Source organism: Mauremys mutica, chromosome 6 (genome assembly GCF_020497125.1).
Source record: "Mauremys mutica isolate MM-2020 ecotype Southern chromosome 6, ASM2049712v1, whole genome shotgun sequence".
NCBI lineage: Eukaryota > Metazoa > Chordata > Testudines > Geoemydidae > Mauremys > Mauremys mutica.
The window spans coordinates 15,463,686-15,486,750 of record NC_059077.1 but is presented as its reverse complement, the minus strand read 5'-3'; the positions used below and the strand labels follow the sequence as shown (position 1 = coordinate 15,486,750).

At 45.8% G+C, this 23,065-nt stretch overlaps 1 protein-coding gene across 2 annotated transcripts in view; it reads left to right on the top strand.

The window, feature by feature from the left end:
• The first annotated feature begins 290 nt into the window (after positions 1–290).
• MYO5B (myosin VB) overlaps positions 291–23,065 on the top strand; it is a 353,047-nt gene continuing 330,272 nt past the window's right edge. For both annotated transcript variants that reach the window (XM_045022478.1, XM_045022477.1), the window contains exon 1: positions 291–397. In XM_045022478.1, the coding sequence (XP_044878413.1) occupies positions 371–397 (27 nt within the window). In that variant the 5' untranslated portion in view covers positions 291–370. The remainder of the gene's footprint in view (positions 398–23,065) is intronic.

Here is a 23,065-nt window from a genome sequence, read left to right as displayed (position 1 = left end):
TCGCCGAGCCGGGCCAGCAGGCTCCGGGCTCCCCCGCACCGCCCCATACCTGCGCTGGGAGCGGCGCGCGAGGCGGAGCTGGACCTGCCGCGTCCACCCGCCTCCTCCTCGGATTGATCAATAACTTCAGCCGCGGCGGCGGGAGCGAAGGTCGCGTCCGGCTGCGCAGCGGGAGAAGCCCCGGGGCGGAGACTGGCGGACGCTCCCTGCAGCCCGGTGCCAATGTCGCCCGGCGCCGTGTGAGCCGGGACCCTCGGCGCTAGCAGCCTCGCGGCCGGGCCGGGCCGGACACCCGCCCTCCGCACCCCGGCTTACCGCGCCCTCCGTCCCCGGCTGCGCCCCGCGCCCCTCCGGGGGTCCCGGCCAGGACATGTCGGTCTCCGAGCTCTACACCAAGGTGAGCGGCGCGGGGAGTCCCGGGAGACTATAACCGCCCCCCCCCGAGGGGGGGGACCCCCTGCCCGCCGCCGTGCGCGCCTCGGGGCGGCTCCGCTGCCCCTTGGAGCGGGGGGTTCCGCCGGGAGCTGCCGCCCTGTTACCGGGTGCGGTAGTTTTCTGCTCTCCCTGGGCACCCGAGCCGGGCCCCCGCTGGGTGCCCAGGGCGCCCCTCTGCAGCCTGGCCGGGGGCGGCCCGCGGGGGCTGCGCTGCGTGTTTTGGAGCCGAGCCGAACTTCTGCTGCCGTGAGACGAGAGGGCGGCGGCGGCAGGATTTTACCTGGAGCCCCGCACCTGGCGGCCTCTCCCCGCCGCGGGGAGCTGGGCACCCGCACGGGCCCTCTCGGCCTCCCCGGGGTGCCGCTCGCTGCCTGTTCCCTGAGGCGCGGGGCGCCCCGCGGCCGGCAGCTCCTTCCCCTTGGCTGCCACCCACCGGCGGCACCTGCCCCTAGAGAAACTTCCTGCCTCTGCCCCCCGCCCTGCGGGGCCAGCTCCGTCCTCCACGCCAGCTGCAGGCAGCTCCTCACTGCTGTTAGCTGGACCGTGCCCCCCGCCCGGCCGTTCCCTCCCCCGCTCACCCCGTTTATTGCCCCCTCGCCCCTGCATCGCTCCACCTGCCCCATTCTGCAGAGCCCTCTCCCAGTGCGCTGCATGGCGCCCCCCTTCCTCCTCTCTGCTGGCCCCTCCAGGCCGTTTCTGCGGGACCATCGTGGTGACAGCTTATTACCTCCAAAAGGCTGATGTGGGAGAAGCGGCTGCAAGTAATTGAGTGTGGGGGCTCAGGGAGTATTAATCGGTATAAAAGCCAAGTGACCATGAATCAGTCACTTTTTCCTACAAAGTGGTGTGTAAATTTATGGTGCTACAGACCTGATTTAATTAATATGGGGGAAGGGGGGTTGGAAGGGGGCAGGATAAGTTTAGAAGGAAAAGGCTGATGGTTGCCCCTGAACTTGGCAGGATCAGGTAACTATGCAAAGGTTGGGCTGAGCCATAGGCGGGGAACAGAGAAAGGGAAATGTCAGAGTTGTTGTTGCTGCAGTGACAGGTTAGGGACTGGTGACACTTCCCAAACAGTAGCAAGCGGTATGTGTTGGTGACAGCCCTTACGTTTAATATTCTGGCTATTTGCTTTGCTGGCTCTAAAGCAAAATGCCCCTGTACCTTCCTCTGTGCTGGCCTGGTGAAGCAGGCTGGGCCCTGGCCCTCTCCTCACATTGTTGGATCATGTAGGAAATGTGGATGGTCCCTTGCCTGGCACTGAGGGTGTTTGTTCCTTACCATACAGGTGGGGTGTGTCAGAGTCATTGAGTCTGTCTGGGAAACCTGCAGCAGGCTGCTTGCACTGGGGAAGGACAGAGTCTCACTGAAACAACCACCAGAAAGAGATTTAGGCAGCATTTATTTATTTATTTGTGGAGGGGACATCAACTCAGCAACTTTTGACCATCCTCCTATTATAGTTTTTAAAAAAACAAAACTGATACCCTCCTTTTCTGTAGCACAGATGGGGAGGGGACAGAGGCTCATGGTTCCTACAGTGTTTTTATTGCATCAGGCACCTGCATAAGGTTTCTTAAAAAATCAAACTTTTTTTTTTTAAAGAAGCCTTGTCAATATAAAATGAACTGAAGTGGGGACAGCTTAATGATGCAGTCTAGTTGAGATTGAGTCTCTTGCCTTATATTGTCTGCGCTGTCTGCTGGAGTGGATGAATGTTGTATGCCCTCCATGGGATATTCTCAGAAATAAGATGTTTCTCATGAGACCAGACATGAGCAAAACACTTTAGCTTTGGTATATATCAGCATAAGTAGGAACATAAAAATTATGACCTGTATACTCAACAGGTTTCATTAACAACCTCTAAGTAAAACAAAATAAAACAAGCTTATAAATTCCAGAAATAGTAAAACTAGGCAAAGCAGCATAAAGTAAAATTATTAAAATCCATGAAATGCTGCTGTTTTAACCCCATAATATATGGTGGGTATTCTATTAAAAGAGATAAATTTAACACATCCTGTGTTTTTTTGGGTTTTTTTTTGTTCTTTTAGTCATATCTCATTGGATTGTATGTACTATTGTCATATGTGAAGTTATGAACTTTGGTTATGTATGGGTCAGCTGTGTGCCCTTGTTGCCAGTACAGCTAATGGCATATTGGGCTGCATTAGTAGGAGCATTGCCAGCAGATCGAGGGAAGTGGTCATGCCCCTCTATTTGGCACTAGTGAGGCCACATCTGGAGTATTGCATCCAGTTTTGGGCCCCTTGGTACAGAAGGGACGTGGACAAATTGGAAAGAGTCCAGCGGAGGGCAGTGAAAATGATCAGGGGGCTGGAGAACATGACTTACGAGGAGAGTCTGAGGGAACTGGGCTTGTTTAGTCTGCAGAAGAGAAGAGTGAGGGGGGATTTGATAGCAGCCTTCAACTACCTGAAGGGGGGGTTCCAAAGAGGGTGGAGCTCGGCTGTTCGCAGTGGTAGCAGATGACAGAACAAGGCGTAATGGTCTCAAGTTGCAGTGGGGGAGGTCTTGGTTGGATATCAGGAAACACTATTTCACTAGGAGGGTGGTGAAGCACTAGAATGGGTTATCTAGGGAGGTGGTGGAATCTCCTTCCTTAGAGGATTTTAAGGCCCGGCTTGACAAAGCCCTGGCTGGGATGATTTAGTTGGGGATTGGTCCTGCTTTGAGGAGGAGGTTGGACTAGATGACCTCCTGAGGTCCCTTCCAACCCTGATATTCTATGATTCTATGAATTAGTTTGGAGTGGGGTTGTCCTCTCTTGGTTTCACGGCCAGTCACATTATTGATGTTTATTCCATCCTATATAAACTCTCTGTGTGGGAGCCACCACTCATAGTGGGTGTGGGGGTGTATGTGTGTGTGTCTTTGCAGACATTGCTGTTGGGTTTTTGGTTTACTTAATGTTTATATGCTAGATGTTTAAGGAAAGATGTAAACAGGAGAATAGTCACCCTCAGAGGTGGTGTCTGAGTGGGCTTATCCCCCACCCATCTAACTGGATACTCTTTCACTTCTGAAGTGGGGAGGAGGGGGTTTGTGCGGCAGGAGAGTGCTGGCTCTCTGGCTTTGTCCCTTCCTAATCCTTATGAAGTTCCTCTGCCTCTGTGGATGTGCTACAGGGGTTGGACTCTGAGAATCAGGAGGAACAGGACTAGGGAGATGGACCATGCTGTCCTTTCCCAGAACCACACAGGTATTACCCAATGAAAGTCATGCTAACCCAGTCAGCATGATCTTGTTTTGTTCCTCCACTATGTAAACTTTTCCTGCCCATTCTTCTATCCCAGAAGGGAATGGGTTGAGGGTTGCAGCCAGCAGGGAGTGATACAGGGACTGAAATATGTATGGGGATCAGGAAAAAGTATGGTGCCCTCAGTCTCTTTATGGATGATCCTGACCTTTGATGGATGTCCAAGATGGGATGATTGGCTGGAAACTTTGTGACTGGGCTGTAATGGAGTTTCTTGTCCCCTATGAAATTTTCCCCATGAAGATGATAAACCATTAAAAAAAGCTTGCCCCTCTTGAGACCTCTTTTATGTTGTTGAAGCAGACCTGCCAATATTAGAATACTAGCAATGGGAAACATTTGGAGAGGGACATATGTTCCCATTTTAATACTCTTGGTTTACATTGGTCTAGGGGAGATTTTTTTGTAGGGAAAGACTGGAAAACTGTAAATATGGTGTTATAGGACGTTTGGTTTTGGTTTTCATTCTCCTCCTTTCCGTTTCAGCTATTTAAGGTTCTTCACCATGTACCAAACGTCTTTCGTTAGGAGAGCCATCCATTTACATTTAACTAAATCATTTGAACTGCAAGGGTTAGCAAAGTTGTTTTAAGCCAAGTATTGTGATTCCACAGTCTACCAGTTGCTTGTTATACCAACATGCTCACTGTGGCTGAGCACAGGGTGGGTACAAGAGTTACTGAAACCTTCTGATTATGATATGTGGTGTGTAAGCCTTGTGCTAGCCTTGCACTCTGACATATATCTCAGCCTAAAGGAATAAGTGGGGGCATGATGGGATATAGAGGGACTTTCATGGGCTTTCTGTACTGGGATGAATTCCACCCTTCCGGTACAGGTAACATTGGACCTGGGTTTGATGCATTGTACTGTAGTCTTCGACTGAGTGATCAAAGCCTTTATCTGATTTGTTAGCCAAATATGTTTGTTTTTTTTTGGATTAACTGAGATTTATAAACCAGGTTTTTTTTTTATCAGTGGATAAATACAAACTGCCGAGATTGCAACTATTTAAAAAAAATTCTGAAAATTTGGCATCAAACATACCAGTACGCTAAAAGTACTGTAATTGTTTAAAAATATGAGCAAAATATTATTATTTTCTGGTTCCTGCTATTCCTAAAATCTATCATTATAATGATCAATTACAGGTAACATAAATATTTCTAATAAGAATTTTGTTTTCTGATACTTAAGGGCTATGCAAGAAATATTCACTAGCAGTATTATCAAAACTCACCTCTAATTCTTACATTGCAATGAAAAGAAAATAACTAAGTGATCTTCTTGTACGTGGTGTTGAGGCTACCTTGCCTAGATGCTGACAGATGTCTAACGTATGCTTTACAGTTGGATAAAAGCACCTGGTGATACAGAAAGCTTATCGCTGATCGCTCTGTATACTATTGACCCATTGCGCAAAAAGAAAATTGGTACATAAAAAATTAATTGTTTCATTTTTTGGAGCATTATTCCCTCACATGCAATAACTTGATGGGGAAATAATGTCTGCTGCTCCAACTATTATAACTACTGTGGGGAGTAGCTAACTAAACAAGATGTAATAAACACTGGAATAGTTAAGGGCCAGATTCTGCCACTTTGTACTTTATTCTTTGATTTAGTCTTCAGGCCTTAGTCCTGTTGATTTCAGTGAGTCTGCTGGAGGGGTAAGGTGCTTTTCAGCATTAGTATCGGTGGTAGAATCTGGCTGTAAATAAATTTCATTATCCTATGCCTGATAGGGGAGGAGAGAAGTGAACTACTGTTCGCTGGATGAAGATCAATGACATTTTCTTCCTAGTTCAGTTTGTTAAACTGTGTTTATAGTCAGGATAGAAACACTGACCATTAACTATAGCTGTGATATGTGCTTATCTGTAATGTACACGTTTTTATACAATTCTTTACTTTTGAAAAAAAAAGTGTACTTTAGTGTAGGAACAACATCAGCATGCATGTTTGTCAGCTAATTGTCATGACAGAGCATACTGGAGCAAAAGGGATACAGAGAAAATAACTATGACTTTTTCCAGCTCATGTTTCATCAGTGGAACAAGCTTGATGGGTAAAAGGACCAGTGTAATGAAGTGTCTGGCATTCGGGGAGGGATATTGCTGATAAAGAAAGACATAATTGGCAACAATCTAGATCTTTATTTCTCCTGGATTTTTTATACTGCTTGTATCAAATTGCTTCCCATTTTAAATAGGAAATGCTTGTTAATATTTGCAGTGTGGGTAGTGTCCAAAGTCTCCAGTCAGGATCCGGGCCCCACTGAGCTAGGTGTTGTACAAACACGTATGAAGCTACAGCCTTTGCTTTGGAGAACTCAAAGTCCTGAAGGAGAGATTTGTGACACATCCTTTCCCATGTTTGAAGGGATGTGCCAGTAATTCCTGCTCCTCATCAGGTGCTTTCAAAGGGCCTGATGGTGAGATGAGATGTGATGTGTTTTGAATGTTGTATGTGTTATGCACTTCTCAGGGCTATAGGTATTTCTGTTCTCTTTAACAGGGGAACATACACTTTGTCTTGTTTTTTTTAAATGAGGAAAGCTGCTGATTGTGTGTAATGAATATCAATTACTGCTTTCAGGCAGAGAATCCTGTCCCTGTGCTGTGATGTTCATGGTGCTTTATAAAGAATATTTCAGTGGGTGAGAACCTGGGGAATATTCTTATTAAAAGCTATAAATATTGCTGGACATGGACACATGAAAAGTTGTATGTAGCTGGCCTACAAATAATCATAGAAATCATAGAATATCAGGGTTGGAAGGGACCTCAGGAGGTCATCTAGTCCAATCCCCTGCTCAAAGCAGGACCAATCCCCAATGTTTGCTGGAAGGGTATAAAAGTGCTGACATTTTAAACTATTGGATTTTTTAAGATTTTGCTTTGATCATTGTCAGCGTGGTAGCTCATCAGTCACCGGAGTGGAACCAGTTCTTTCAAGGAATCTGTTCCAGTTGTCTTGCTTGTACATGGCTCTGAATATCTTGCTGGCTCTTGAGCAGTGGATTTTCAAGTATCAGTTGTGCAGACTAATTCTGTGCAGTATTGGTACATTGTTTCAAGGTTATGGAGGCATGTTGGACCATAATTTTGAGAGGCCGCCTTTTTTGGCTGTCAATGCTAAGTGGATCCAGGAGGAATCATGAACTAGAAGGGCTGATCCTGTGAATTTTTATGCATTCCCTGGACTCAGTGGAATTGTTTGTGTGATAACGTCTAACTTGTGGAAGTAAGGATTTTCAGAATCGAGTCCCTAGAACAGTGAAAGACCTGTTGGGTTGCTTATTCCACACACCAGGGGTGACAAGTCCAACTAAAAAAGCAATTTATTTTTCCTTAAATGTTTTGACTATTGTAAGAAGTGCACAAAAAAGTGCACTTATCGAAGGCCGACAGCATGACTTGACAGCATGATCAGAACAAAAAGGAAGAATAATAGCAAATTCCCTGTTAGTAGAGGACAAAAGCCTAATCCATAAATAGCATCAGCTTTGTCACATGTAAAAGACCTGGCTGTGAGATAATGTCGTCATTGACTTTCTAGGAAACTAACATATTTCCTTTAAAAGTGGCATTTGGTGCTTATATCTCTAATTGGGTTTTGATGATTGGAGTTGAAATCCCAAATAGCAATCAAGTTTAGGCTTCTGAACTAATGTAAAATGGTTATTAAGGTCTTCTATAATGTTGCTAATAAATGACTGTCATCCTGTGAAGATGCTGTCATGGTGAACTCTCTTTTCTGTTTTGTTGAGGCCCTTCTGAAGTGATTTGGGTTTGGAGTAAAAGTCAGTGTGCTGTTTACTGTTAAAAAACAGCACAATGTTAATGACAATTAGCAGTTCAGAACTGGTAGCTACTCAATTGATTTAGTTCTAGTGGCCTGTTTGTACACCTGGCAAACAAATCTCCAAGCACGTATGTTTTTAAAACACATCGCTGGGTTTATAAAGATTCGCCAGTCGAAACACCGAGGGCCTGATTCCATTGTCACAGTCACCCACTGTAGCTGCACTGATTGATACTGGGGTAAATTGGGCCGCAAATATACACGTCAAGGTTCTTGAGGAACTGTGCAAGACAACCTGTGTATCCGATAGAGAGGGCCCTAGATACAAAATGTTGTTGGGGAAGTTCTGTTCTGAATCTGAACGTTGCAGCTTAGGTCTGTCTTTAACATCAAAATAGAAAATCCAGAAATTCAAATTCAGTGGGTAATAGCTCATGTAATGGAGACCAAACCTGTTTTATTGGAGGACTCATCTTACGGTATTTTTAACAGGAAGCTGTTTGCATGACTCACTGTTGAAAAGTCTCCTATCTGATGCCTTCCCTTAATCCACAAAAGGCATGAGGTCAGCTACTGATTCCACACTCGCACAGACATCTTGATCCAAGCATTACAGTAGGTGTTGGCGTTCTGGAACATAATGTCAGTCCGTGAAAGCCCCCCCATGAGGCTCTGTCCTGTGCTACTTACTGGGGAAATCTTGGCCTATGATTTGGCTGGATTAAGGAGTTCAGGATTGACCCATGCAGAGCAAAACAAAGATCTACTCAGCAGGTCATTCCTGAATGAATCAATATGAAAATGCTTCACATAACTTACTAGTAGTTATTAGACTGTTTTGGGTTTTTTTTAAGCCAAGAAGATTTTTACTTATATTAACATGCCAAGAATGTTTAAAAAGTCTGATGCCATGTTAATAGGCTTGAAATGGATGCATTTCTGTCCCAAACTCTGTTCTCCTTTGAATTTAAACATCTCAGAACGGTTAGTGGAGGCAATTGTCTGATGGCATGTCAGCTGTCACAGGGCCTGTAGTCATGTTTTACACTTCTATCACTTACAGCACATGAAGATCTCATTGAAGTCTGCAAACAGTCTTGTGAGGGTTAGTAAGTGCAAATGGGTGAACTGAGACACAGAAGTTAAGTGACTTTCCTATGGCCATATATGGAACCACTGACAGATGGAAAGAGAGTGTAGCTCTGCTGATGTCCAGTCTACTGCTATAAATATGTACAGCTGTATGCCTTAGTATCAACTTATTTGTACTGCAGTTAAGTGATGTACAATAAGGAGATTTTTGGGAACATGTATTACCACTTCTCTTTCTCAGGCAATTCTTGCTAAGTTTGCCTTTGTCTTAGGTTATTCCCCCACAGAAGCGGGGAGGTGTAATTTTTAGCCCTCTGCTTGAGCTAACACATGCACATTTACCTAAGCTGGGAATTGCATCCCCCAGTTGCTGTGCAGACATACCCTTAGGAACCACACTAGGCAGGAGAGATCTTTGTAGCATCCTAATTAAAGCGCCTAATAGTATCAAGGCAGCCAGTGGCTTGTTAAGCTCAGACAAGCATGTCCATGATACTTGGCCACAATTGATCCATATGAGTTACCGGCGTACGAGTACCTCTGGCTTTAACTTGTGTGAAGACAGTCTTCAGTTTTGTTCAGCAGAGTGGTGGGGGAGACAAATCTGCATTTGATGGACTATTGAACATCAGCTTCTAAAAACTATGTAACTGTTGGTATTTCCTCTGCAGCAAATGATGGGACAAAGCTATGGAAAGAGAGAGAGGGTGATGGGGAGGCATCCTCCCCCCGAACTGTATATGTTGATAATGGGGAAACAACTAAAACCATCCTTGGGAGCAAAGAAGAAACTGGCCATGGACCATCTCCCATAAAGCTAAGGCAGAGTTGGGGTTCCCCACCAGCTGCGTCCTGGGACCGGTCTGTGTGTCCAGCATAGTCCCTGGCCGGCCCGCTCAGCCAGGCTCTTACCTCCCCTTCCAGCTGCAGTGATCAGTGATGCATGGCTCCAGCCCGCTCCCTGCCAGCAGCCTGCCCCAGGGACATGGCTTCACCACCGAGCCCAGGACAAGAGACCCACACAAGTGTTAGCCAAAAGGGCTCGTTTTCCCCCCGGAGCTTACCTAATTACACCAAGGAGGCACGGAGGATCAGAGAGACGAGTACCATTATCTTTATTGATCGGTCAGCTGAGCGGGTGCTCTCATCTCGGCTCGTGCCAAAGAGAGAGACACACCCCACAAGTCCGAACGGGCCTTTTTATAATCAGTAACAAACAACTTAGCCTACGTTTGTCTACGTCATTTGGTTGACCTATAGACCCTGTACATGTATCTATTAGGGGATAATTGGGTACGCAGGATACATATATCATTTTGTGGGGGCTACAAGAGACATACAGCTGTTGAGGATACATTTGTCATTCTGAAGGGGAAACAAGGTACATCTGTTGACCCTTTGTACTAAATATCTTGAAGACATACATGGGAACACAGCTGCATAATCTTGGGGAGCCAACATATACTTGGGGAGCCAAACAAAACTGATAAGCGAAATAGCTGACTTAGGTAGATACACGGCCTTCAGTCTAATGAGTTCTGTAAGCTTTCCAACACAGTTTGGACAAGCATAACATAACTTTGGTTTACTCAGGCCTAATACGGAAAGGCTTCATTAGCACTATGATTTTCCAACACAAGCTCACTGCAGCACTGGGACAGAGGACAGGATGGGTCCTAGCCAGGAGGGAGGTACTGCTGCCTGGCTAGGGGCTGCCACGTTATAAACCTGGGCAATAGGAGGGGACTGGAGGAGGGGGCCTTTGCTGGACAGCCCTCTCCGTCCCCCCCCATCCTGTCAAGGGGCCCTTCGCCATTGGGATGGGGGCAGCAACAAAGCGGTGGGGGAATGGGCTGGATCGTGGTAGCAGAACTGATTGCAATAGCAAATTACCCCCTGCCCCCCAGGATCTGGAGAGGGTAGGGGAGTTGCAGTTTCTGGGGCAGGGCCAGGTGTGGAGGGTGCATTGGGGCTCTGGCCACCTGGTCAGGTTTGTTCCATTTGTCCCCACCCCTTGCTGTCTCACAGCTCAGTGAAAGCACACCTGGCATTTCACTGGGGCCTGGGAAGGCAGGAGCACTTGCTGGGAGCCCCCCCCTCCTGTCCAGCCTCCTTTCAGGGGCTGCTGCGAGCTGCTGAAATGGGGCTTTCTGCCCAGTGGAACATGCAGCCCCCAGCCTAGAGCCTGGGCTGCTATCAGGGTGCCCCTGGCTCTGCAACGGCAACTGGCAAGGTGAGTCCAGCCCATGGCTTTGGGATAAAGTTTCCACCCGCTAAATTCCAACCCTATCCCTCCCCTTGTGCTTGTGTCGTGTTGCGGTGCATCCCCTAGCAATAACAGCAGCCATTTAAACTCAGAGCCTAACAATTGGTAAATCGGAAAGTTAGATCTATACCTATTAATAATAATATTAAGCCCTCGTCGCTCCCAAATATAGAAGTCAAACTACACCTATGGGCAAAGCAATGCACTTCAGCAGGCTACTATAGCTGAAGAGGTGACTCTTTCTTAAAGCCCAAATGGCAAAATACAGAAACAGTATGGCCATACCGGTGACCTCTCCTGCTGGAAAGAAAGTGCTGTCTCTGGGTATAAGGAAGTTGGACAGCACTAGTTGCTGCAATCCAATATAGTGTCTTGCTAAAAGCTCTATTGATCTGATGTGCTCTATTGCACTAACACAATCACAGCATTATCTCCCCTGGAGCTGTTCTTTGCCCAGGACAGAGGAATCTTGCAAGAGTGAGACTTCCAAAATTTCTGACAGGAGTTAGTTTCTTTCCCTGTTGCCCTACTATTTTGGTCGGTTAAACACTCTCACTCTAAGGAGGTGCTGAGCGGCCTCACCTTCCATTTGTATACACTTGGTGCAGAGCACCTTCAACTCTAAGATCTGGTCTTTACCTAACACTTAGGTCAACCTCGCTACATCGCTCAGGGCTGTGAAAAATTTCATGCCCTGTGTGACTAGTTAAGTTGACCTGACCCCCACTGTAGACATAGTTAGGTCAGTGGAAGAATTCTTCCATTGACCTAGGTACCATCTTTCAAGGGGGCGGATTTACTACAGCAAAGGAAAAACCCCTTAGTGTCCTTAACTAGGAGTTTGTGGGATGTTCAGTATCTCTGTAGGAACAGGCCCATACTGAGCTGGTTTAAAGACCAGAGAAAGAAGTTAGACGTATGTTCAAGAGTAGCACAGGCTGATGAGGTGGCAGGGCTTCATAGCACACCTGCTGAACTAGGTCCATAAGATGGCACTGGAGAAACAATGACAGATGCAAGGAAAATGAATTAAAAAGACAAACATGATGCAGAAAATACAAAGCCAGTCTTGTTTGCTGTGTTGCTCGGTGGTGCCTCATCCTTACCCAGTTATTCAGTGTAAAGGCTGAAGGAAGCCCCTGTTAATTACTATGGTTTATACCCTCTGCTCTAACTCCTCCCTCCATGGCTGCTGTCATTCTGCCTTTCCTGGGGCATGGAGGATCTAGTGACTCCTCAATGGTCAATTCATGGTCCTTGCAGAACCAGTGGCAGCTGACTCTGGTACCCAGGTACAGCCTCTTAGATGCCTGAAGCCCATGAATTCAGGGGATAAGAACCAGAGTGTTTCGCTTGGTAATCCGCAGAGCCAGCTCCTCAATCCATGGCAAGCTCTTGCACAAAACAAAGGGTAGTGAAAGTGCACTTGTTTGGCTGCCAAGTGATGGGCCTTTCCCTACTCCAGTTGAAGTCAATGGCAAAGGTTTCCCTGGGAAGTGGGAGCAGGAGAGGGCCCAGTGTGTGAATTAGTCATCATGCAAGCGCAGAATGATAGAAGGGGACTTTTCTGAGTTCCCCTTAAATGGACAATAAATACTAGTGTTGGCTGTAATGCAAATAACATTCAGGTGATTTCTTTTTGATTCGTGGCTCTGGTAGGCTCTACGTGATTAAAATAATCTTTCCAATTTGTTAAGGCATCCAGTTGCTGGCATGCTTCAACCTAAGCAACTATGAGAACAGCTCTATCCTTTATTCTCGCACTGTTTGTGAGGCTTTTGGAATGATTATTTATGCAGGATATTATCACTTCACTAATTTAACCATAAATTCCTTTATTCAATCCAAAGGCCAAATGGTATCTATACAATTGCTCTAAACGTGCCTAAAAAGCCTAAATAATAAGCAATTTCTACATCCAAAAAGTAAGAAAATGTTTATAAACCTTTGATCAAGATATTTGCAAGTGGGCTAAATCCAGAGGTGCTTAGTCCTATATTGGTCAGCTCCAGTGTGGTCAGGCAAATATTAGCAATGAGCCCTTTAAGAGTTAACATTTATACCATTTAACAAACAGTGATGTCATTGCCAAGTACTGACTTCAGCTAAAAAACAGTTTGAGACAGTTCACTCTTATTTCTGGTCTTAATCCAGTAAGACTTACAACCATCTTTCTCCAAGGCCTTTCTTCCCCTTCCATTTGCTGACCAACAAGCAGCACCTGTTGCACCTGGATTCACATAGGCTTTACTTGTATGTGGGGTGGGAAGGTTCATGTTGGCTCCTTTTAAGACCAATATTCTCTCTTATTTAAAACCATCTGCACCCCTATTGGTCAGAGGCCTGCCTTTTTAGACACTCCTCTTTATTTCATTACTTTTAGAACCAGATACAGTCTCCCAACTTTATTCCGTCTGACCTTACAGCTCATTACTTTTGAGGTCTTTTATTTGCTAGCTAGGGCCTTTCTTTAACCAAACTTATGCTAACTTTTATTCTCTAATTTTATATTTATTCTACAGGGGCTGTTGCTTTGAGGTGTGTTGATGATGATAGAAATACTTGGTATTATTGCACTGTTAGAATGGGATTACCTAATTTTTAGAAATGTAGTTGCTCTTGCACAGTGGTGGGGTCTCTAAATCTTGCTTAGCTCACACTTCACTATTGGAGAGATTTATAATTTGCCTTTTTAAGAAGCTTGTTTTGATGATGGCCTTGGTAGAAGAAATATTAGCGAAAAGTAATACTTTAGTGACTAGTGGAAGTGTTTGTAGATGAATGTGCATCCCTAACTTGCCTGCAATAACAACAGCATAGCTTCAATACTAATGTATTCAATTGGTGTCTTGGTTAAATTCCAGAGTGATAAAATGTTCAGCCTGGATCTCAGCACTTCTCCGAATAGCTTTTGTGGAAAGGAGCCTGTACAGCTCCTAGAAATGCCAGAATCTATCTGCCTTCAACTTGAAAATTTAAGTGTGTCACAAATGTGAACTCCTGTGTTTCTGGCTGTGCTCTGACTCGTGCCTTTTGAGTTGGGTGTCTGCCTCTGATGGAGTTGTAATGCTAGTTCAGCCAGGATCCTGAGCATATGTAACACACACATGCCATGCACTGCAAATGGAATGTTGATTCTAGCTGGCTGTATTCTGTTGTTGTGGACATGCTCATTTATTTATTTAAAACAATTGAGGGGTTTGGTGGGGAGGTAGAATGGCAATTCATTCTCCATTGAAGTACAGAGTTGGCTTGTGAGCAGAGTTAAAATGGTGGGAGGCAGCTACCCTTGTTGTTTGGTGCCTCTCAGCTCGTTAGGCTGCAAGATTCCAGTTGGACTAGAGTGGAAGAATGTTAGGGTGAACTCTGAGGGCTTGGCTACACTTGAAAGTTGCAGCGCTGGGAGTTACAGCGCTGGTCGTGCAGCTGTGCAGGGCCAGCGCTGGTGTGTGGCCACATTTACAGCACTGTTGGGAGTGCTGCATTATGGGCAGCTATCCCAGCATTCAAGTGGCAACAACGTGCTTTTCAAAAGAGGGGGGTGGAGGGTGGTGTACTGTGACAGGGAGCGGGGAAGATAGAGAGAGTGGATTTTTGGAGCCAACACTGTGTGTTAGCTTCCCTGGATTGAAAAATCACAAAATGTTCGCAAACCCTTAGTCTTAATTGCAAACAGCCTGCATCCAATGCTGTTTCTCTGTCAAGCAAACTGCTTGCCTCTCATTTGATCGTTCACAGCCAGGTACAGATAGCTCCTGTTTGCTGTGATCAGTGTTTGTTTTTTAGATAAGCAGTTCAACGGCGCTCCGATCGGAGTTCACAACAAAACAAAGAGAGGCTGCATAACAAAACAAAGAGAGTAATTTAGTTAAAAGCATTCTGGGATATCTCCTTATTCCCTGGAGGCCAATAAAAGCGCTGGTGTGTGTCCACACTTGATGAGCAGCGCTGGATCACCAGCGCTGCAATCGCTACACCCCAACCTGGCCAGGTGTACAGCCAGCGCTGCAGCCAGGGAGTTGCAGCGCTGGATGTGCCTTGCAGGTGTGGACGGTTACTAATTGCAGCGCTGGAAAGCCTCTACCAGCGCTGCAACTTGCAAGTGTAGCCAAGCCCTGATGCCCTGAAACTTTGTGTATGGGGACAAATGTGATGGAATCTCTCACAAGGCCCTCTCAGAGGTTTGTGGGGGATGGAACAGCCCTCCCTTCACCCTTCAATCAGGGTATCAAACACCCACACAATCACTACTATAGCACCTTGGCAACACTGGATATCAGCCCTGTGTGTGGAGTTTTGGCTGCATAGTTGGTGCACTGACTCACCATATGCCTGCCTGCCCCTAAATTCCCTGCCTTGCGCCGATACAGTAACCATAGAATGCTGGACTCTGTAGCCAGGACCTTATATCAGTCCTGTATTTGGCTCATAGTGTGAGAAATGACTTCATTATAAGAGGTTTCCACTGTGCTTATTTTTCATTGGTTGTCTCTTTACTTTTGCTGATAGCAGGAAATTGGAGGCAGGTGGGAAAGATTGAGTACCCCGGCGTTCATTCTTTATTGTAGTGTGTTGTTGTTGTGCCAGAACTTTCTCCTCATCCCTGTTGTTGGGTGGCAATTCAAAGTCAACTACTTCTCCCTTCCCCCTCCAGCGTAGGCGGATAAGAAAATACTATAATCTCGTTAATAGCTGCAAAATGAACACAGGGACACTGGCAATCACAAGAAATGTCAGATACAAAATAGCAGGCATTAAACAGTGTTTTAAAAAAAGACCACAAAGATTTCTCCCTCCTATCTCAGCAATTCAAAATCATGTTGGTATTGCCTCTTATTTTCCTAACTGTACACTTGTAGGAAATGTGAGAATAAGAACTTCAACGCACTACTGGAGGGGGTGGTAAACTGGGCCAAAGAACACAACTCCTGTTAAGGACCCCAGTTCAGGAAGGTACCTAGGCATAATGTTTAACTTCAGTGGGACTGTTTGGGTGCTTAAAGTTAGGCATAATGCTTAAAACTGGAGCCAAGGTTTACAAGAATCCTTCAAGGTCTGTTCCCTCTCCTCAGTGAACATGGAAAACTTAAGCCCCTACTCTTATCTATGCACAGATTTTATGCTGCATTACTTTGCTGTTCAGAAACAGAAATAACAGCAGTACAGCCCTCGCTAAGATTCTACCATAGTTCTAAATAGGCCGGAACCAGGCTCTGACTGCTTGAAATAATCTATTGAAAAATAAAAACCAAGAACTTTCCCCTTGCAAAAGAAAAAAAAAAAAACAGACTCAAGAACAACCAACCTGTGCAGCGCCTTATGTGGGCACTACGTGCAGACAACGTTCTGAATGTGCTCTGTGAGAGCAGATAGCTGCGGCCACAGCTTTCATTATATTTGAGACTTTTGGACTTCGATTCAGGGCAACACTTACGTGTGCACTTAAAGTTGATCACGTGCTTAAGTGCTGTCTTGAATCAGGTCTGAAGTGCTGTGATCTTTACCTAACTCCATGGTGAAACTAAGAGGGAAAATGGGGGGGGGGAAGGGATGTTGGGGGGGTATTAATTTTTCTGTCGAATGTTGTGATTTCTTTTCCACCGTTGGAGTTATAAAGTTCAGTAGGGTAGCCTGGGAGCAGGTCTGTACCAATGCTTAGGCTGTTGCAACACCCCCAGTGGATCTGCACCAACGATAGTGCGATTACAGACACTTCTAGGAGAAAAAGCTAGCATAGATGAGGCTCGTGAGTCATGGGTGAGAAGAGGGGTTGAAAGCTCAGACTGTATGAGACTGATGGCCAGGATTATTTGGTGTGCTTTATTTTTAAACATCCGTGCTGAAGGAGACTCGTTTAATCTTCGCCCCTATTGGGGCCATAACTACGGAGCTATTTTTCATACTTCCTGAAGTCTCTGACTATCAGTTAAATGGTAAATAATTTTGTATATTGTATAAAATGTCGAGTTTTGCTCACATTAAACATGGATGGTGTTATATCCTTGGGGCAGCCGGTGTAGGAAGCAATCACTTGAGGCCAGAGTGCAGGCAGCTAACCAAAACCTCCATTTTATTTACATATCTACAGAGAGCTTCTCAGCCGGTTGAAACCGGTTGAGCTAACCCATAATAATCTAACTCAGTTGCCATAGCAACAAAACCATGACAACCAAATACACAACATATTCCTCCCCCCCAATAAGAACATCCCCTAAATAAAACACACACTAGACTAGAGAAGGAGGGTAGACTGCCTCCATTCCCGGCTAAACCCTGGGGATTATTTTGCCCCATAACCGTGGGTTCGCCCTAGCTAAAGATCCAGCCGATGAGGAGGCCTTCTGTCTCTAGGTGGATTACGGCAAACTACTGGTGTTATTGCACCCGAAAGCACTAGGGGCTCAGGGTCCGCAGCACGAACAGGTGAGGAGGTGGTATCAGCTCGTGCTGGGCAAAGGGGTATCTCAGCCGCCGGCAGTAATGGAGGAGAACAGTCAGAAACAGGTGACTCGTGATTCGATCCCTCACCAGAAGAGGTGAAGTCAGACCCCTCAACTGCAGATGGGTCCTGAGGACTGGCATGACCTGGCAACAGCTGATCTACATGTCGCCGCCAGGTAAGATTCTCTGCAGTCCGGACTGTGTAGGAAACAGGTCCTGTTTGAGTGATGACTGTGGCCGGAACCCATTTAGCTCTGGAAGTATAATTCCGAGCCAAAACTGGCTGTCCCGGGCTAAAGGTTCGGTCTTTTGCTCTGGGTGCCCGTCTGATGACTTGATATTGCTGCTGATGTTGCACAATTTGTCGGGGTTCAGAAGGTTTCAGCAGATCAAAGCAAGTGCGCAGCTGTCGTCCCATCATTAGAAAGGCCGGAGATGCGTGGGTCGTAGCATGAGGTGTGTTTCTGTAGGAAAGTAAAAAGGTATCCAGACGCTTTTGAATGGAGTGTTGTCCCCTTGCTGATTTCAAAGCGTTTTTCATTGTCTGCACAAATCTTTCAGCTAATCCGTTGGTGGACGGATGATATGGTGCTGACGTGATGTGGTGTATCCCATTTGCTTTCATAAAATTTTGAAACTCCTGAGAAACGAACTGCGGTCCGTTGTCGCTCACAAGTTGTTCTGGCAGACCAAAACGACTAAAGAGTCCTCGTAGTTTTTGGATAGTACTCTCTGCAGAAGTGGACTGCATTATAGAGACTTCTGGCCATTTAGAATGGGCATCTATTGCCACCAAGAACATGCTTCCTTCAAGGGGGCCAGCAAAGTCAACGTGAATACGTTGCCACGGGTTTTCAGGCCAGTCCCATGGGTGTAGGGGTGCCCACTGGGGTGCATTCCTCACACCCTGACATGACATACAAGCTTTTGCCTTCTCTTCAATAGCGCTGTCCAGTCCAGGCCACCAAAAATAGCTTCGTGCAATTTCCTTCATGCGCACTATTCCACAGTGACCGGAATGTAGCTGTTCTAACATCTGTGATCTCAGTGGTGGTGGAATAATGACACGTCTCCCCCACAATAAACAACCAGATTGGACCGATAACTCCGTCCGCTTGGACATGTAGGGAACAAGGTCGGATGAGACCGGAGAGGTTTGTCGAGATGTTCCATGCATCACCAGGTCCATAACGTGGGACAATACTGGGTCAACGCGAGTTGCCTTCTTTATCTGAGTAGCAGTGATGGGTGTATTCTCTACCTGTTCAAAGTAGAAGATTTCCTTGTGGGCACTATCTTGGTGTTTGACCGGCAAAGGCAACCTTGAGAGGCCATCTGCATTGCCGTGTAGAGTGGATTTCCGATATTTGATTTCATATGTGTGTGCTGAAAGTAACAATGCCCAACGTTGCATACGACTAGCAGCTAATGGGGGAATGCCTGTGTAAGGTCCAAAAATTGATGTCAGAGGTCGATGGTCTGTGAGAAGAGTAAATTTTCGCCCAAACAGGTACTGATGAAACTTCCGAATTCCAAAAACAATTCCTAATGCCTCACGTTCGATTTGGGCGTAGTTCGTTTCTGCTTTGCTTAGAGTGCGTGAAGCAAAAGCAATAGGTCTCTCTTCTCCTGAAGGCATAATATGTGACATGACTGCTCCCACTCCATAAGGGGAGGCATCGCAGGCCAATTGCAGTGGTAAGGATGGATCAAAGTGCGTTAGAACTTCAGAATTTAGCAATGCATCCTTAGCTTTGTTAAACGCAACATCACAGGCTTCAGTCCACTTCCAGGCCTTGTTCTGCCCAAGGAGCTCATGAAGTGGTTTTAGCAGTGTGGCTAACTATGAGATGAACTTTCCATAATAGTTCAGGAGTCCTAGAAACGAGCGCAGCTGGCTTACATTTCGAGGTGGGGGAGCCTCCACAATAGCTTTAACTTTTGCAGGGGCCTTATGAAGACCTGCAGAATCAATGATGTGACCCAAATATTCAACAGAGGGCTTGAAGAATTCACACTTGTCTTTGCGAACTCGTAGGCCATACTCTTCCAGTCTTTGTAGGGTAGCCTCTAAATTCTTTAAGTGATCCTCTTCATTTCTTCCAGTGACCAGGATATCATCCAGATAGCACTGAACTCCTGACAAGCCACACAAGATCTGGTCCATAGCCCTCTGGAACAGGGCGGGAGCAGATGTTATTCCGAAGGGTAGACGACAGTATCGATAAAGCCCCTTATGAGTCACAATAGTCAACAGCTCTTGGGACTTTTCATCGACGTGCATCTGTAAATATGCTTGACTCAGATCAATCTTACTGAACTTTTGTCCCCCAGCCAGGCCCGCGAAGAGGTCATCGATGCGGGGAAGCGGGTATTGCTCTGCACACAACACTGGGTTGACAGTGACTTTAAAATCACCGCAAATCCGGAGAGAGCCATCTTTCTTCACTATTGGAACGATAGGAGTGGCCCATGAGCTATGGGTAACTGGTATTAGGACTCCATTGGTGACCAGGCGCTCCAGGTCTGCTTCAACTTTTGGCCTGATGGCATATGGCACAGTTCGGGCTTTCAGATATTTTGGTGGACTGCCAGGTTTAATGTTCAATGTCACAGTGATTCCCTTCATACTTCCCAAATCATCTCCAAAAACAGCAGCATGTTTCCTTAGTATAGGGGTTAGACTGGTTTCTTCCTTAGTCAACCGGTGCACTTCTGCCCAGTTCAGTTGAATCTTCCCAAGCCAAGACCTACCCATTAAGGCTGGGTAGTTACCTCTCACCACAAACAGTGGCAATTTAGCCACCTGTCCATTGAGCTCCACCTTAACATCAATAGTGCCCAGCATAGGCACAGCTTCTCCCGTATATGTCTTCAGAACCGTTTTTGTTGCCTCCAGCGGAAGATGCTGTAGCTTTTCTTTATACACAGTCTCGGAGATCAGTGAGACGGCTGCACCGGTGTCCAGTTCCATGCGTATACGTTTGCCATCCAATAACGGGGTTACCCAGTATTCATGTGAGCCCATTGCCAAAGACAAAACATGCAGTGGCACTTCCTCTTGCGATGAGGTGTCACCTTGATCATCCTGGGTCTGCTCTAGGGTATGCAGGGTTCCTCTTTTTGTCGGCCAGACCACAGGCCTCTTTTTCTTTTGTTTACAGGCACACTCAATGTGTCCCTTTTTGCCACAGTGTCGACACACCAGGTCCTTACACCAGCATTCTGATGCCTGGTGACCCGACTTACCACAGCGGTAACATTCTTGAATCTGCACAGTTTTGTGGGTCGGTTCTTGTGACACTTTTTGCACCCTAGGGGGTGCACCGATGTATTGTGCCTCCCTTGTAGCCAATTCCATGGAGATAGCAATATCAACAGCCTTCTGTAAGGTAAGCTGAGCCTCTGTCAGTAGGCGCTTCCGTATAGCTTCACTGTACAGGCCACACACTAACCTGTCACGCAGGGCATCATGTAACATTTCTTTAAATTCACAGTGTTCTGCTAGCTTTTTTAAAATGGCTACAAATTGTACAACTGTTTCATCTTCCTTTTGGTCTCTTTTGTGGAACCTATATCTTTCAGCAATTACCAGTGGTTTTGGGGAGAAATGAGACCCCAGGATTTCCACAATGTCACTGTAAGATTTAGTCTCAGGCTTAACAGGGTGTAGTAAGCTGCGTAGCAGAGAGTAGGTTTTAGCCCCTACAACAGTTAAGAATATTGGCACCTTCTTCGCTTCTGTAATGTCATTTGCAATACCAAAAAGCTCAAAACGCTCAGTATACACATGCCACTGCTCTGTATTCTCATCAAAAGGCTCCAGGGGCCTGGTCAGAGTAGCCATGATTTTTAGTTTCACTTTCACAGTCAGTGCAAACAAGCAGCTTTTTTGTTTGTTTGTTCTTTACCTTAACTTCTACTTCCTTCTGTTACTGGAGCAGCACCGGAGTCTCACCCTCGTCGCCAGTGTTATATCCTTGGGGCAGCTGGTGTAGGAAGCAATCACTTGAGGCCAGAGTGCAGGCAGCTAACCAAAACCTCCATTTTATTTACATATCTACAGAGAGCTTCTCAGCCGGTTGAAACCGGTTGAGCTAACCCATAATAATCTAACTCAGTTGCCATAGCAACAAAACCATGACAACCAAATACACAACAGATGGCTTATGCCCTGTTCTTTCACCCTAAAAATTGATGGCACCAACAATCTGTTCTGCAGCACCATACAAATCTCCCAGCCTCTGGCTGATCTTGGCAGCTCTGCTAATAATATATACTGTCAAAGCTGGCATATCAGCCAACACAGTCCACTCTCTGAAGGGAAGACTGCTTCTTTGCTGGAGCAAACACTGACTTAACGTGACTTTATGGGCCTCTGTTCCCAGAATAGATACTGTTGTGTGTTGACAATAGGGCGACCACACAGCAAGTGTGAAAAATCGGGATGAGGTGGAGGTGGTCCCTATATAAGACAAAGCCCCAAATATTGGGACTGTCCCTATAAAACCAGGGCATCTGGTCACCCTAGTTGATAAAATATGGGTTTGCTAAACTCCACGGTAAAGGGAACCTTTTCCCAAGCACAGTTAGCTGTGCTGAATACAGTATATATGATTTCTGCTTTTTTAAAAAAAAAAAAAGTGAGGAAAAACATGTGAGAGAACATGTCGAAAGGTGTATTCAGTCAAGGGTGAGATGTTGTACTTTGAAGTAAGCAGACAGGCAATAGTAAACCCGATTAAGCAGATTCACTCTCCTCCCCTTTAATTCCTGAAATCATCAGTAAGAGTAAGAGATCTTCCTGGTCATTTTTTGGGGTGTGATGTGGGGGTGATTCTCTGATATGTAAAAAAGCCAAATCAGTGTTTTGTTTCTTCCCCCACTTCCCTCATGTGTTTACATTATGAACATCAGGCACAAGATTCTGATCTTACCAATGCCAATTTGGAGTGTTCCCAGTGAAGTTATTCTGGATTTCCAGGGGTGTAACTGAGATCAGATTCTGGCCCCTGATCTTTACATCCTTGTATACTTGCTAAAGAGCTGGCATATTAGTAGCCTCATGACATCACAAGAGACTGAAAAATTAGCAGTTGAGAGGGGAATTGTGGTATGAGCAGAGACCCCAGAGTCCATATGCTTAGACTGAGAGATCTAGAAGAGACTGCTAATCCGTAAGTCTCTCTCTCTTTATTAAATTCCCTGTACAACCTTTTCTGGTTCACTCTGGTGACTGAAGGGCCAAAACCTCTAAATTTAAGCCTCTCTTCACAGAAAGTGTTTTTAGTCAGATGAAGACACTGGAAGAAGTGGGATTGGCTAACACCTATTTAATTCAACCCCCCCCCACACACACACACACAAAGGCTTGAAAGAACAGCTCTCAGGAAAGAGTTGCTACCATTCCTCCCTCAGCCAAGTGCAGAGAGTTCTAACTCCTGATCTCCAGTTCTCTAAAGCAGGAGGAGTCCATTATTATTATTATTTTTGTCATGGTCCAGACTTCAGGGGAAGTTGTTGTTCGTGTTTTTTATTATTATAAGAAGTAAATAGATTTCAGAATCTATTCAAAAGCATCTGGCAGTCTGGTTTGGGCCCAGAGTCCACGGATTACCCCTGTTCTAAAGAGTCCTGCAAGAAAAATAACAAAAACTTGTTCCTGATACAGCAGGGTGGAAAGGGAAGTTTTCATGCCATCTCTATACATCATAAACAAGCAACAATGGGCACAAGCCTAC